This window comes from Dasypus novemcinctus, chromosome 2 (assembly GCF_030445035.2).
Source record: "Dasypus novemcinctus isolate mDasNov1 chromosome 2, mDasNov1.1.hap2, whole genome shotgun sequence".
Taxonomy (NCBI): domain Eukaryota; kingdom Metazoa; phylum Chordata; class Mammalia; order Cingulata; family Dasypodidae; genus Dasypus; species Dasypus novemcinctus.
In genome coordinates, this window is record NC_080674.1 from 93,165,014 (window position 1) to 93,181,976 (window position 16,963).

General features: G+C 37.4%; 1 protein-coding gene across 1 annotated transcript in view; it reads left to right on the plus strand.

Annotated features, from left to right (window-relative positions):
- Positions 1-16,963, plus strand: part of ADGRV1 (adhesion G protein-coupled receptor V1) — a 685,020-nt gene that overhangs the window by 173,510 nt on the left and 494,547 nt on the right. Inside the window, exons 49-53 of the mRNA XM_058276109.1 lie at positions 477-741; positions 2,056-2,178; positions 9,231-9,453; positions 9,858-10,062; positions 14,801-14,947. Of these exons, the coding sequence (XP_058132092.1) occupies positions 477-741; positions 2,056-2,178; positions 9,231-9,453; positions 9,858-10,062; positions 14,801-14,947 (963 nt within the window). The remainder of the gene's footprint in view (positions 1-476; positions 742-2,055; positions 2,179-9,230; positions 9,454-9,857; positions 10,063-14,800; positions 14,948-16,963) is intronic.

The window sequence follows — 16,963 nt, forward strand, 5'->3', positions numbered from 1 at the left end:
TGAGCCCTCACCCTGGAACTTTTGATGCACTGCCCTCAAAGAGACTAAAAATGTTTGGGCATTTCTCTTTATATTCTATTTCTTGATTAGTAGATAATGACAATACACTATTAGAATTTTTTTTTCAGTTTTTTGCTCAGTTCTAAATTGCTCCTATTTAAATTAATTTAATTAATTCTTTCCTCCCCTTTGCCCCACTGTCTGCTAAGAAGTATACTGGAAACTGATTTATTTTCAAATAACATCTCTTTCACACAGTCTACATTGTGCGAGTGTGCACCACATACCCACTCATGTGTAGAGAAAGAGGGAGAGAGTAAGAGAGAAAGCATAAGTTTTGATATTTTCTTGTTTATGAAATTATTCTCTTAACTATGTAAAAGGGTCCATAAGAATAATCATATGTTGTTGGTTGAATTCTCACAAGTGCTGAATTAGTAGTGGTCAAAGGTTTTGTGTTTGGACATTTCCTACAGGTCTTCAAATGGAGTGGAGGAAGCTTCAAGCTGCAGCAAAAACTCCCTGTCCGAGGTGTGCTGAGCATGGCCCTGTTCACCAGAGGAGGCTCTGTGTTCTTAGCTGTTTCCCAGGTGGATGCCAAGCTCAATTCCCTTTTGTTCAGATGGTCTGGCAAGGAGTTTGTTAACTCTCAAGAAGTGCCAGTCAGTGGGACAACACAAGTTGAGGCTTTGACTTCAGGTGATGACGTTTACTTAATTTTTGCCAAAAATATATTTCCAGGTGAGAAAATAGAGATACTGTAATTAAATATATATATATAGTTATTATTAAGCGTTGTAGCAATCATATAGCATGTTTTCTATGGAAATGATTTTGTACTAATATTTTAGCTAACCCACAAAATGTTTATTGATGGGTGACAAGTATTGACAGTCAAATAGAAATGGTTTCCAAAAAAAAAAAAAAACACAAAGTTTCATTTTTTATGCCCATAATCTTGTGGTGTTCTGAAACACTACTTTAAATTTATATTAAAATAAAATTTGAGATGGGTGGGTAAAGTAGAATAATCTATGAAGGTTCTACACCCAGACTGAAAATAGGTAACTTTTCATATGGATATACTTGAGGCACAGTGGATAATTTATGGTATTCATAAGTAGCATTTAGCAACTTTTGATAAGACTTACGAAATAAGAATATCAAATGATAAAAATAGTATTTTGTTTAAAAATATTCTCTGAAGACGAATATGCTTACCACTGCTTAGTAGAACTTTACAAGTAAAATTTCAGCTTTCTTAAAACGGAATGAAACATTTGTTGCTGTTTTTTCTCTAACTTCAGATCATGTTTAATGGCTAACCATGTGTATACTTTATGTGGTATATATAAAAATTTTTTTTAAAACAAATCAATTTTACTGATACATATTAGTAAAACATGCATAGTTGTGCATTCAATCAATTCAATCATTATTAGAGTGTTTTCATTATTCTAATAATAAATAATAAAAAACAGAAAAATATACAAACAAAAAAAACTCATCACCTCTCAATCTATGCTTCCCCTGATGGGCACAGCTGCTATTCTGTTTCTGTCTTTCCAGTTTATTTGTATTTATGTTTTGTATAGATGGAGTAAAGCAATATGTAGTACCTTGTGTTAAGTTTCTTCCCCTTAGTATATTCCTTTTTTTAAAAACCTTTGCTGGAAGGTTGTTAATATATTTCTAGATACTATTATCCATATTTTGCTTTGGTTGTGTTTTTGCCTGATATTAACATCTTGTGATATTAACATACAGTTGTTCAGTTTTAAAAACAGTCTTATATATGTAACATTACCCGTATTGATATTTCACATGAGATTTCACTATTCTATACATGCTATACATGTCCCATGTGCAAAAATCTTTTGAAATGTTTCCTCCTAAGTTGTATTTTTTTAACTAAATGAATTCTGTAAGTATTTTCTTTATATACATTTTTTCTTTATATTAAAATTGATGTTGTTATTACTGTCTTATTATGCAGTTGTGTCATTTTCTCTGAAACTTTTGCCTTCAAATTTGACTTTTATTCTGTTATTGTAGGAGTTCAGAATTTAATCAATATTTTCGTCTGGGAGACAGGACAGACTTCTTTCAGATATTTTCAATCACTAAATTTTACTACTGTTAACAGGATCCACTCCTTCACACCTGCCTCAGGAATAGGTAAATGCTTTCAAACTTTTAGTTTGCTTGAAAGTAATCAGTATAACTAATATATATAGGAAAAAATAGAAGAATAGGAAAAGGTAATGTATTTGCTTTGTCTGGCGAAAGATGAGGGACTTTAAATACCTATTTTAAAAGTATGAAAGTATTTATAAGGACATAGCAAGTATTTACATTTAAGGGTATAAAAAGAAGAGCTGGAAATTGCTTGTGGGAGTTCTGCTATTATCCTTCATTCTCCCAAACGTGTTTTAGTCTGAAACTTTCTTGGCTTTCTGTACTTTTCTCCACACTTCAGAAACATTAGCCGTGTTTTTAATCGCTATGGTTTCAGGAACAAAAGTCTATTAGTGAGAACCCAAGGATTTATGTGTGGAAGCTGTAGCATTAAATCAGGGTTGGTAAAGTATCACTTGGGTGGCAGATGACAATAAAAAAAGAGAAGCAAAGAGCAGTTGGTCTGGTGGGCTTCTTAGGGTGCCCTTTAGTTTGAAAGGGAGCAGTGAAGGGATGGCTGCACAGTCGGGGACAACATGTTTCCTGACAAAGTGCTGAAAGGAACTTGGATGCCAAGCCTGTGTGGTTTAGCAGTGAAGTCTGAATGAAGCAAAGTCATTCTTTTAAATTGAGACATAGGAATTCTGTCTCTGGTTTTACTGCCTTGATTCTTTATAGTATGAATTAAACAACAAACACTAATTGATTATTATAAGTCACTGCTTTAAAGTTATAAAGAACTCCTTGCACTGGTTGGAGAAGCAAGAAAAACTAGTGAGGTAAAAATTCAAGGTATACTACCAATACTATTTGCTCCTTGAGAGGAAGATTTCAGAGAAGGAAAAGATCATTTTAAATTGGAGTGGTTAAGAGGCGATCATGAGCTTTGCCGTGGCAGATTGGTAAGATTTTGATTGGAAACTTATTGCGCAGGGAGCAAGGAGTGAGCAAAGGAGAAAGACAGAAGTGTTCATGGGATCAGGGGCACAATTGGCAGAGTGGGACTGAACACCTGGTTAGGAATGTGGTTGTGCTAAGGCTGAAGTCAGAGAGAAGAAAACTTAGACCATCAGACCTAGGGACTGGAACTCTGCTTCAGAGAGTGTAGTGGTTTTCAAACATTCTGGTGTCAGGAACTTTTCATTCTGTTCAAAGTTAATTTGTGAGCCTTATATCTAATGATACTTATTGTGTTAGAAATTAACCCTGAGAAATTTAACACATTTATTATTTCCTTTAAAAGTAACAACAATAAATGTGAACATAAATAAGATATGGTTTGTAGAAAATAAACTTTTCCAAAACCAAAACTATGTGAGAAGAACGACATTCATTGTTTTTGATCTTTGCAAATCTCTTTAATGTCTGGTTTAATGGAAAATATCTGGATTCTCATGTCTGTATCTGCATTCAGTTGTTGTTATATTATTAGTCATGTGTCCCATGGAAAAAATTCCACCGTGCACTCATGGAAGAGTGAGAGTAAAATAGACAAAGCAAGATTTCAGTATTATAATATTATGAATATAGTTTTGACCTTGCAGACCTCCTAAAAAGGGTCTCAAGGACCCCGGACCACTCTGAGCACTACTGAGGCAGAGGAATTCTTGAGGCATTTCAATGGCAAGTGATGATGAAAGGCATGGTTTAAAACTGCCTAGCGTTGATGTGTAGAATACACTGAGTGTAGTAACTTGTAGCTGCCCAGGCAAGAGTTGACAAAGGCTCTGTTCTGGGTGGCAGCAGTAGCAATGGAAAGGAAGTACCATATGCAAGAGAAATTAGAAAAAAATGAGTCAGGACTTCATGACTGTTCACATGTAGCGAGCAAAAGTTATCACACCTTGGCAAGTGGGAGGAGAGTACTATTGAAATTAGGAAAGAATGTGGGGGAATGACTTTAGTGGGAAATATGATGAGCTTGGTTGTAGGTGTCTTTAGTTTGGGATGATGTAGAAGCATTTGCAGATGGCTAAAGATGTGGAAGTGAAATCAGGAAGAATTGGAAATAGAGGTTTAGATTTTGGAGACATTATTGAGTGGGGATAATCGAACTCATGAAAATTAATAAAATCTGAAAAGGAAATGAAATTGAGAAGAGTAGCGAATTAGCACAGATATGGGAATCTATTCTTTTTTTTTTTTTAATTGACTTTGTAATAATATTACATTAAAAATATATATGTGAGGTCCCATTCAACCCCACCCCCCCACCCCCCCTCTCACCCCCCAACAACACTCGTTCCCATCATCATGACACATCCATTGGATTTGGTAAGTACATCTTTGGGCACCTCTGCACCTCATAGACAATGGTCCACATCATGGCCCATACTCTCCTCCATTCCATCCAGTGGGCCCTGTGAGGATCCACGATGTCCGGTGATCACCCGCGAGGCGCCATCCAGGGCAGCTCCACGTCCCAAATACGCCCCCACCTCTCATCTCTTCCTGCCCTTCCCCATACCCATCGTCCACCATGTCCACTTTTCCCCAATCCAATGCCACCTCTTCTATGTGGACATTGGATTGGTTGTGTCCATTGCACCTCTATGTCAAGAGAAGGCTCAGATTGGGAATCTATTCTTGATGTTTTTCTGCTGGGTGCCCAACTGCTTCTTTCTCTGTCAGATACTGTAATATTTAGGTACTGTCACCATGAAGTCCCCTCCTGTCACTGACCAGTGATTTTTAAATAGATTGTTTATCTCACTCTTATTCATGTTGCCATGTTTCCTACTCCTCCTATGTCAATCCTCCATCCATACCACATTCTCCAAGACTCTTGCCATTTTTTATTTGAATGATTAGAGTGCTATCAGGCCTCCACACTAGGTTCACTCTGCTGTCAGAGTCCTGGGCCTGTCTAGGTTTGGCTCATTTTCGTAGATAACTTCTCTTACACTGGCAAACTCTGACAGGTCCTAAATTTGTGCTGTTATCCTCTGGCATTCTACTCCAGTGACTTTCTTTCCATTCATATTAGTTGACTGCATTATCTTTCATCATGTATTCATTTGGTTTTTGTCTACTTGTCCTTTAATTTTGTGACATTTTTACCCATTTGTGCTTTTCTTATACCTCAAGTTTTCAAGTGGACTATGTACTTGAGTCACTTATTATTCAAAATTTGCCTAATGAATGTTTTTAATGGCAATGAGTGCTGCCTGAATGGACCATTAATTGAAGTTATAGCATTCCCTTTAAAGATTTAAAAAAATATATAATAGGAACACTTTCTAAAAGAATTTGTGAAAAATTCTGCCAGAGGATTGTTAAGGGACCCATTGTGAGGTCTCTTTATTTCTTTTGTTTCTCTGACTGAGGTTGTAGAAGTATGAAAAGATTATAGGTAATTATTTAGAATGGCTTATTATAGATCCACTGAAGGCTGAAATTATGCATTAAATAATATTCAAGTACTTTCTTATTTTGAATGTGTCAAATATGTTATTAAAAGTACTAGATTGGAGCCATGCCTGTGAGGATCACATATTTATTCGGGTTAATGGCTTGACAGAGATTATTGGGTTGTAACTGAATTCTTTAAATCAAAGAGGAAGAATGACTATGAAAAAGATTGCAAAGACATATAAACTTATCTTTCCCTTCTCCCTTCTCTCCTTTATTATTTAATAGATATTTTTAACTGCCAATTATATATCAAGCATGGTGGTAAACCCTGAAAGAAATAAGGGTAACCAAGTCAGATATTGCCTGCTCTGAAGAAGTTTAACATGCAGTAGGGAATAGATATTAAGTTTAAAATCACAGATAAGTTCCCAGTTACAAACATTCAATTGCCATGAAGGAAAGCAATAAAGTAGTCTTATAACACAGAATGTGGAAGACTTCACCTGGTCTAAGGAGGAAACAGAAAGCTTTAAATGATCCTAAGGAAGGATCACATAAATTGTGACCTATAGTTTAAGTAGGAGTTAATTAGGCAAAGAGTTGAGCATGAGGGACGCTCCAGGCAAAGGGTAGGCATGTGCAAAGGGGTCAGGTGATGAGAGTTAGCATGTGCTTTTAGGGAAAGACCTGAAAGAGGCTGATGTGGCCCCAGCATAGCAGTGAGAGAAGAGTGGTACAAGTAGTAGATGAACATGCAATCAGTAGGCAGACTAGACAGAGACTTAAAGGATTATGGTCTTTATCCTAGAAGTAGTGGGTACCTTTTATGAGAGGGTGATGAGAAGATAAAGAAAAAGAGAGACTCTGTGTGTGTGTTTAAAAAGGGTGCTCTGGCTGCTATCATAGGGAAAAAATCTTACTGGCCAGTAAGAGTAGAAGTCCCAAGACAAATTCGGAGGCTTATGTCATCTTCCAGACTAGGGATGTTGAATAGTGGAGTTTAGAAAGTGGCGAGTGATACTGGTGAGAATAAGAGGAGTAGAGGGTAAATTGATTCAATGATGTCTAACAGGTAAAATCCATAGAATTTGATTATAGATTAGATACGGGGGTAGGTGAAAGAGGGGATGTCAAGGATAAGCCCTAATTTCTGCAATTAATGCAAGAATGGTGTTCCCATCATTATAGTGATCACCAGAGGAAGCCAAGGCTTTTAGGCGGCAGAGATAATTAGTTTGATTGGGATATATTAAATTTCAGATGCCTTTGAATCATCCATGTGCAGATATTAAGAGGTACTGGTTGGAGCTTTGAGGAGAGTTCTAGACTGCAGATATAAATTGGAGATTCATAAGTGCAGAGGGTCATCTTACTGTGGGCAGAGATTAAATTGTTTAGAAAGAGTCTTGGTCGCATGAGAGAAGAGGGCCTCAAACCAAGCCATGTTGATTCTACTTTTTAAAGGGCAGAGAGAAGATCTGGACAAAGGAGTCAGAAAATACGGAAATATATATCTAACACTTACTGTGTTCCAGGACCCCTTCTAGCCCATTACTCTTATCTCATTTAATCTAACTCTCTACATAGCTAGAAAGACACCCCTCCTCCCCCCCAGCTCCCCTCCTCCATTCTACCCAACACTTTCAGCTTCACCAGAACTATATCTTTTGGAAAACATCTCCATTAAGCCCATCACTCTTTTCATCCCTGACTAGTTACCACAAGAAGCACAGGGCCTCTGGGGATAAAGAGACTCTTATCCACATGTGCTCCATACATCTTCGAATCCAATGCCCAGCTCTCACTGCTCAACTCCCTAAACCCTTTCACTGTGCCCTGTGGAACAGATAGACTATATCTCAACCTTTTCTCAGACTCTTCCCTTCACCTTCTTGCCATGAAACTCAGTTTTCTCCTCAGGACCCTATTTCCCATGCAGCCCTCTCTGGGTGGTTTGCCTCTTCCTGGTTCCTTCTTACTTTCTCAGATCTCTAATATTAGGAATTCTTGCTCTAGCATTTATTCCTTGGACTTATCTTCATCTAGATTCACTTTTTAAGTTATTTCAGTTTTTTAAAAAATTGTTTTGCTAAAGGGAAGCAAATTCTATAAGTGATAGTTAAAATCTTGTTCTGCAGAATAAAGATTTAGCTTTTTAACTTAATAAATTTCCTGATCTGATTTTATGATCTTGAACAGTACCAACATCCAATTTCTGAGAAAACACTTTCTGCATATATATTTGCAGATTCAAGCATAATGGGCCCAATTATCTATAGATTCCTATGCTACTAATCAGATCAGGGAGGAGGTGAATAAGGTATATCTCTGTGAATTAAGGCACATACGCAGACCACCTAATTAATGATGTTCAGCTTCTAATTTTGATTTATTTTATGATTAGTTATCTTTAGCTGATTATTTTGATTGAGTTTGTAGAATCAGTTAAACTTGAGGGATGTCAAGATCTGTCTAAAGAATTTGTCCTTTATTGTCTCCAGTGTTAACAAAGCTTTATGAAAATATATTATCATTTGAAAATATGAATTTATTAATAGCAACACTTTTCTTAACAATGTTTACCTGTATATACAACATTTACTAAACTGCAATAGTACTTAAATCAATTATAATAAATAAACATAAATAGTAGTTTCTGATACATAAGAATAAGAATATAGGGTTTTCTGTTGTAAACTATGGGCTAAATCCTTAGAAGACACTCAATGATTTCTGGTTCTGTATGCTGTTTTGATACGTAATCATTCTTATTTGATAACTTTTGGTTCCATGTGTTTCTCTAGGTACTGGAATTTGTTGCATATTTCTCTTTGGTTTCTCATTTTCTCCAGAGTTTTAAGTCTGAAAATTGTTTAGCAGTATATGCAATGTAGTAAGCCGCCTTCTCCTCCTAACTTCTGTAGATACAAATCTGTATCATTGTTTTGAAATATTAAGAACATGGTTTCCTAAGGACACTTAAAATCACTGGCAGACTGTACTCGAGAATCATAAAATTGTTTATATCCTTTGGCCTACTTTACCACCCTTAGGTATTTGTCAAGTGAAAATAGTTAAAGAGACCACAGTCTGGCTTACATTTAACCTTAATATCGAAAACTTAAAAGAAAAATAACTGTAAAATCCAATGTAGGGAAATTATTGAATATATTTTGTAGATAAACCCTATAGTTTATTTTCTATGCATTAAAGTTAGAAATTTGAATTCTCTGTAGCAACATATAAAACATAGTATTGATTGCTAATTAAGAATGTTGTTGCACTTATATTAATTATAAATACAAATGGATGGTAATCGGAAATAAAGCACAAAAATGAAACATTTGCTGGTAGGATTATGGGCATTTTTCACTTTAAAAAAATTACCTATCATGCTATCCAATAAATAAATATTTGAGAAGAATACAAGAGTCCAAAATCCATTTGGGATTTTACCAGCCAATGATTTCTTTTCTGTGAAATGGATTATGGGTACATTATCATGCTGGCTTGATCATTCCATATCATTTAAAAATTATTTTTTATATTCATTTACTTCTGAAATTGAAGTATATTGAGTTACTTCAGAAATCAAAATGGAACTGTGAGAGTTAGAAGGGTTTTTCTTTGAGACCAATGTTGGGAGTGTGTGAGGAAACTATATTTCATTCCATTGTCCTTTTCTTTCATTCCTGCAGTCCATATACTTCTTATTGGCCGACATGTGTCTGCTCTTTACTGCTGGAATTCAGAGCTCAATCAATTCTCTTTTGTTCTGGGCGCACCTTCTGCTCATGACGCAGCTTCTGTTACAGTGAAATCTCTTAATTCAAGCAAGAATTTAATTGCTCTGACAGGAGCTACCCATTCACACATATATGAGCTGGCCTATATTTCCAGCCAGTCTGACTTTATTCCTAGGTAGGTTGCACAGTTTATGCTAAGTGCCCTTGTGCTTGTCATAGTTTTGTGTGCCACCTAATTTTGTCTCGTTTTTCTTTTGCTTTATTTATTATTTAATTGTCTTTTTTAAAAAAAGATAAATAGATCACAAACAATGTTACATTAAATTTCTTTTGTGACATATACAAAATAGAAGAGCTACTGATAAGTGAGAAATTTGGTTATTATCTATATTTCCAACATGTATTCTACCAAATTGATCTGTAGTATATGAACATTTTGGATTAAAAATTTTTAATTAAATGTTGTGATTTTTCTGAACTTTAATATTAATCAATGTAATGAGAATTTATGAGTAGTGTACCATGTTTATATTTTAGATTTTTGAAGTTGACTTATTTTATATATACTTCTTATGCCAGTTCAGGTGAACTGATATTTGAACCTGGAGACAGAGAAGCTATAATAACAGTAAATATCCTTGATGACATAGTTCCAGAGGAAGAAGAATCCTTCAAAGTACAGCTTAAAAATCCCAAAGGAGGAGCAGAGATTGGTACTAATGGTTATGTGAAAATAACCATTCTGTCTAATGATGATGCCCATGGAGTTATTGCATTTGCTCAGGTAATGTAAGCCTGGAGAGTTCACCCTTGGAATTCAAAATTATTTATTTACTGTATTTATATATTAGCTATTATCAGTACTCAGTGAGTCATACTTTATCTTAAGTCATTTTCTCCTTTTCCCTGCTTCTCTTATTTCTCAGCATTCTGAAGTGTATTCCCTCTTGGTCAACTTGTCATTATCTTTTTTGTGTTGATTCATTTTTTATGAATTTTAAATGGTACCAGTTGGTCTTGGCCCAGGAGTTTGGCTTTGCTCCTAGCCCTATTACTAGAGGGCACTTGTGAATCCCACTTTAAAACCACTAATACACTGTGTTGTGCTACACATGTCACATTCAGATATATTAATTTCCTTTTATTCCTTGGTTATTGCTGTCTGTGCAGAGAGAGAAAGTGGGGAGGAGGAGGAGAGAGAGAGAGGGAGAGAGAGGGAGAAGTTTGTAACTGTGTGTGCATTGTACACATGTAGATGCTTTTTCTTGAGGAGAGAACCACACAAATTTTTCTGGGTTCACATCTCCTAAGCCCAGACTTCATATTCTTTTACCAGTGAACAAAAGAATACCCATCCATATTGTATCCTTTGTTCCTATTTGTAAAGTTTATCATGGTTTCTTAACTAGAGTTATACCTATAGCTATCATATATCTACGAAATATTTGGCAAGTAAAAGAAAGCATGACTCAAGCTGACTTGAACACTTAAGAGGCTGTGCAAAGAGAAGGTGAGCTTCAAGGTTGGTTGGATATTCTACCATATCCCCATGATACAGTCTTTCCCCTCTCCACTTGGTGTGTGCAAATCTGATCTCTCTTTAGTTGTTTGAAAGCTGACATTATCATTACAGCTACTGCCTCCTTGTTCATATCTGGCTAGAGAAAAAGAGAGATGCTTTATGTGACTCTCTTAAAATAAGGAAGAAATTTCCTACAAGCCTCCAGAAAACTTTTTCTCATGTCTCATTGGCCAGAACTGGGTCGCAAGCCCGCGCCGTTCATTCATGCAGTGGATATTTAACAAAGAGCTACTGTGTGCCAGATTCTGCTTCAGATGCTGGAGATAAGGCAGAAAATAAGATATTAAAAATTTCTATCCTCATAGACCTTAGATTCTAGAGGTGGGAGGCAAGAGACAGAAAATAAACAAAGGCATTAAAAAAACCTATTTTCTATATCCAGTGTTCATAAGTACTGTGGAGAAACATTTGTCAGAGATGGCAGATGGAGTGTGTGAAGGATCGAGGATGATCAAGGAGGTCTCACTAATTCACATGAGGATAAAAGCCTGGAGGAATTGAGGGAGTGAGTTATGTGCATATCTGGGGGAAAAACATTTCAAAGCACAGGAAACTATCCACAAGGGCAAAGACCTGAAGTAGGACTTGCCCATCTGGAACAGAAGGGGGGCACTGTGACTGAAGGCAATGTGTAATCAAGAGATGATGTCCAAGAGATGAAGGGCCAGGGCAGATCATCTAGGACAGTTTTGGGAGTCTGTGAGACCACTCCAGGTTCAATGCTATGAAGACTCACAGCACTTAGCATTTAGTTCTAGTTATAGATAAGACTTATGACAATGAAAGGACTCAAAACAAAACCAGAGAATGGAAAAGATACATGAGGTGATGTCTGGAAGAAACCAGGCATAAGCTTCTGAGAGTGTTTCTCGAAAATGGGAATTTTTGGTTGGGTTTGAGTAGACAAGCAGCGTTTTCCTCACAAATTTAAATGACCACTCTGGTCACAGTATTGAGAATAGTGGACAAGGACAGAAATAGACCATTAGGAGCTGATTGCAATAATCCAGGAATAACTTACATGGCAAAGGGATGGGTGAAGTTGCCATTCACCAAGATATGTGCAATTGTAGGAGGAGCAGGTTTAGGGATTAAGATGAAAAGTTTTAGACATGAAGTCCTAAACCAATTGCTTGCAAGGGTCATAGGATCAACCTGTTATCCTGTCTGGCCCTTGGAGCTAAGGGCAGACCAACTTCCTTTAAGCGGCCCTACCCAATAGACATGGAGTGCAAACCAAATAATTTTTTTTTTAGTAGCCACATTAAAAAAAATAGAAACAGATGAGCTTAATGTTATTATATTTTATTCAACCCAGTGCATCTGAAATACTATCATTTCAACATATAAACAACATAGTAATTCTTGATGGAATATTTTGCATTCATTTTCTCATGGTTTATCTTCAAACTCTGGTGTGCATTTTATACTTTAGACTAACCACATTTCAAGTGCTTAATAGCCACATGTGGCCACTGGCTGCCATATTGGACGGTGTAGCTGCAAGACAAGAGAGCTGTGTGGGGTAGGGTTAGAAAGAAAGAGGAAGAGCTCTGTCCCTACCAGATACTCACATGGCTTGTTTCTTCACCTTCAGTTATCCATTCATCAAATATCACCTTACTGGAAAGGCCATCCCTGATTTAAAGTTGTGAGTCCTCAGCATCATTTTGTATTCTGTCATCCTACCTTATTCTTCTTGATGGCACATTTAACTTTTATGGTAAAAGAAACCGAGAATAGACAAATTAAGCAATTTTAAGTGCCATGAAGAAAAAGGAATATGAACATGAAGAAGAATATGAGAACTGGGAAATTGCTTTGTTCATGGCTTTGTCCCTGTACTCAGACAAGTGGCTGGCATGCAGTAGGTGCTTAGTAGAGCTGCCCTTATACAGGGGAGGCAAGAGAACACTTGTATGACCTTCTCAGGATCCCATACAAGTAGGTAGGGCAGCACTGGGGTTCCTGGGTTCCTTGCTCAGGTTGATGGGTTCCTTGCTCAGGTTCATCTTCTCGCCCCAAACCCTTGCTGCAGATGGAGAACACATTCTATATATAAACTGTTTAAGCTTGTTAACCAAGCATTGCTGTAGGAAGCTTGTTCCAAAATTATTCTAGGGACATAATATCTTTATGGTTTTATCTTTGATAGAAAGGTCATGGGTTCCTTCAATCCCTTCAGTAGAATTCCTCAATACAGTCCTCTTGAGCCTGGCAACTTAGTTCCAAGAAGAAAGTTAATAGATATTAAGAGTTTCTTGAATATTTTCCTGATGCTTGAAATCCTCATTTTACTAACCCTCATTAATGAAGGGCATGGGGCCAGAGAACCTTCTCTTTTATAAGAAATTATCTTCTGTGAATAAATTACATGCCTATTTTAGAATCGTCATTTTCTGCAGGAATGTTTGATTGCTTTGAACAAGTATTTAATACTATATAACATCTGTAGAAGTCTATTAAATGCTGTATAAAATATTGTTATAAGATCAGAACTTTATTCAAATTAGCATTTGAAATAGAAGCTTTCATAATTGTTAAGAAATTAATGAGAGCATCTCTCTTTAGATTACCATAGTAAAAAGACAAGATAAATCTTACTGGAAAAGTTTTAAAGAAAAGATCTTCATAACCTGTGTTCTTGCCCTTTTGCTTCTGGAGAAACCAGGGTGTTGTAAGATAGAATTCTTTGAAGTATTAATTTTGAGGAAAAGTACATTAAATGGCTGGCAAGAGATGTTGCACGTATTTGGTGAAGTATATTTTGGTGACACAGAGGTAGAAATCAGTTTGGAATAAGAGAAAGAGGCTAGAAAACATAGATGACAAAAAGAAGAAAGTGCAAAATTTTAATATTAGAAAAGGGAGTTGTTTGTTTTCTGTTTTGTTTTTTTTGGCAAGAACAATAGTCTGAACAACCATGAAACACCCTCAATGGTAACAGGGCAGCAAGAGCAAAATTTCAGATGCTATGAATTTAAGGTTAAGAGACATGTGCAAATACTAGGAAAGAGTATCCTGAGTCTCATGACATTAGATTTGGATGGGACCTTAAAGACTATGTAGGACAAAATCTTATTTTAAAAACAGTAAACATAGACCTAGATGAATTGCCAGAGTTTCTTCTAATGTTATATATATGTCATTTGCTTAACACAGACATTTTACATGTTATGTATGCTACTTAAAAAAAGGGATATTCTTTTTTTTTTTAAAGATTTATTTATTTATTTATTTATTTATTTCTCTCCCTTCCCCCACCCCACCCCAGTTATCTGTTCTCTGTGTCTATTTGCTGCGTCTCGTTTCTTTGTCAGCTTCTGTTGTCAGCAGCATGGGAATCTGTGTCTCTTTTTGTTGAGTCATCTTGTTGTGTCACCTCTCCATGTGGGTGGCGCCATTCTTAGGCAGGCTGCACTTTCTTTCACGCTGGGAGGCTTTCCTTACGGGGTGCACTTCTTGCGTGTGGTGCTCCCCTACGCGGGGAACACCCCTGTGTGGCACAGCATTCCTTGCGCACATCAGCAGTGCACATGGGCCAGCTCCACAAGGGTCAAGGAGGCCCGGGGTTTGAACTGCGGACCTCCCATGTGGTAGACGGACGCCCTAACCACTGGGCCAAGTCTGCCGCCGGGATATTCTTTCTCAGTATAAATGTAATGTATATTCATTGAAGAAAATTTGAAAAATATAGAAAAGTACGAAGACCAAAATAAAAATAATCCTATAAAATTAACATTTGCATTTACTTTAATGTGGTCATTTACTTAAAAAGGAATGTTTTAAAATACAATATGAAACCTTTTAACTATTGTTTTTCACTTAGCAATATATCATGTTGCTTAATACTGCAAAGTTTGTGAATGCATAAGAATATTAAATAAAGTTTGCCTAGGTAATTTCAAATAACCCCCTGTGACTTCTGTGCATTTTCTAGAATTCATTATATAAACAAGTGGAAGAAATGGAGCAAGACAGCCTAGTGACCTTGAATGTTGAGCGTTTAAGAGGAACATATGGTCATATAACTGTAGCATGGGAAGCTGATGGAAGTATTAGTGATATATTTCCTACCTCAGGAGTGGTATGTAATTTACAAAATTTTGGGAGATTCACTTTTAAATTGTGGTAACTGTTGATGCATGGGATGAAACCCTGCCTTACAGATTGTTTGGGTTTGCCTATGTTAACACTGGATTTCTACAGTGACTCTAATCACCATAGAGAAAGATACAATTTAAGGTTAGTTTTGTTGTGGTGGTTATTCTTTTTTTTGTAATACCAAAATTATCTGTAATAAAAGTCATCCCTTTTGAGGTTCAGTGCATTGGTTGGCCAAATTGTGGGTGTATATACCACCAGGAAAGGTAAAACCATGCAAATTGGAGATAGAAATGTGGTGATCAAGAATTGGGTAAAATTGAAGCAGTAAATAGGCAATATATGTTATGTATTTATTGTATCCTATAAATAGCCAGGCATGAAAACATAGATCATAGTTGAGGAGTGATGAAAAGTTGTTTCCTTTTAACAAACTCTGAGATGGAGAGTTGTGGACAGAAGGTTTATTGGGAGACACACCTATAAGGCAGTAAGAAAGGTGCTAATGTACAGAGGGAGAAGCTGATCCCCAGATGATTGCAGCTGATCTTGATCTTATGGGAGCATTCCGAAGCTGAGGTATTCCTCTGGAGGTGTACCAAGTTGGAGGAAGAGAGCTGAGCCGTCATGTCCCTTGTTAACCATCCTTGACTCCAGGCTCCCCTCTGGGTAGAGCATAACCTTAGGTGAGGTGGTTCACTGGTGCTCTTTTTTTTTTTTCTTTTTTGAGGTACTGGGGTCAGGGATTGAACCTGGGACATCATATATGGGAAACTGTTGCTCAACCGCTGAACCACATTGGCTCTCCTGAGTTTTTTGTTTTTTCTTTTCATTTGTTTTTTTGCTTGTTGTTTTTGTTGTTGTTTAGGAGGCACCGGGGACTGAACCTGGGACTTCCTATGTGAGAATGTTCTATTAGTTTAAGTTTTAGAAATGGTTTACTTGTTTCTTTTCTCTAGCAATTTTCCACTCCTAATAAGAAAAGCATTAGATTTATTTGTAAAATCAACTGCTTGAGCCACTTCTGCTTGTGGTACTGATTCTTGCCATGTGTTCTTCTGTGTCTGCTTGTATTCTTGTCAGTGGCACTGAGAATCTGTGTCTCTTTTTGTTGCGTCATCTTGCTGGGTCAGCTCTGTGTGTGTGCTGCGCCACTCCTGGGCAGGCTGAACTTTTTTTGCGCCAGGCAGCTCTCCTTACAGAGTGCGCTCCTTGCATGTGGGGCTCCCCAACATGGGGGACACCCCTGCATGACACGGCACTCCTTGCGTGCATCAGCATTGCACGTGGGCCAGCTCATCACATGGATCAGGAGGCCCTGGGTTTGAACCCTGGACCTCTCATGTGGTAGGCAGATGCTCTATCCTTTGAGCCAAATCCATTTCCTAGCTGATTCTTGATGAGCAATACAAAAGCTATTATTGCCAACAACTGAAGATGAGTATAAAAATCCCAAGAATGGATCTGGGTAGAGGATCAAAATATGCACTAAATGTGTATAGTATAAAACTGATGTTCAGGCTAAACATTGGAATCAGAATAAAGCAAGGAAGATGACTCACAAAAAGGAGGGTTCAGGAAGCGTTTGGTTGGAAGATAGATTGTCTCTTTGTCTTGCCTTGGGATTAATCTGTGTAATTTAGCCAAATGATTCCCTGAAGAATTCTTTTAAAAGACCCCTTATAGGGAAATGGACTTTGGCCCAGTGGTTAGGGCGTCCGTCTACCATATGGGAGGTCCGCGGTTCAAACCCCGGTCCTCCTTGACCCGTGTGGAGCTGGCCATGCGCAGTGCTGATGCGCGCAAGGAGTGCCGTGCCACGCAGGGTGTCCCCTGCGTGGGGGAGCCCCACGCGCAAGGAGTGCGCCCGTGAGGAGAGCCGCCCAGCGTGAAAAGAAAGTGCAGCCTGCCCAGGAATGGCGACGCCCACACTTCCCGTGCCGCTGACAACAACAGAAGCGGACAAAGAAACAAGATGCAGCAAATAGACACCAAGAAC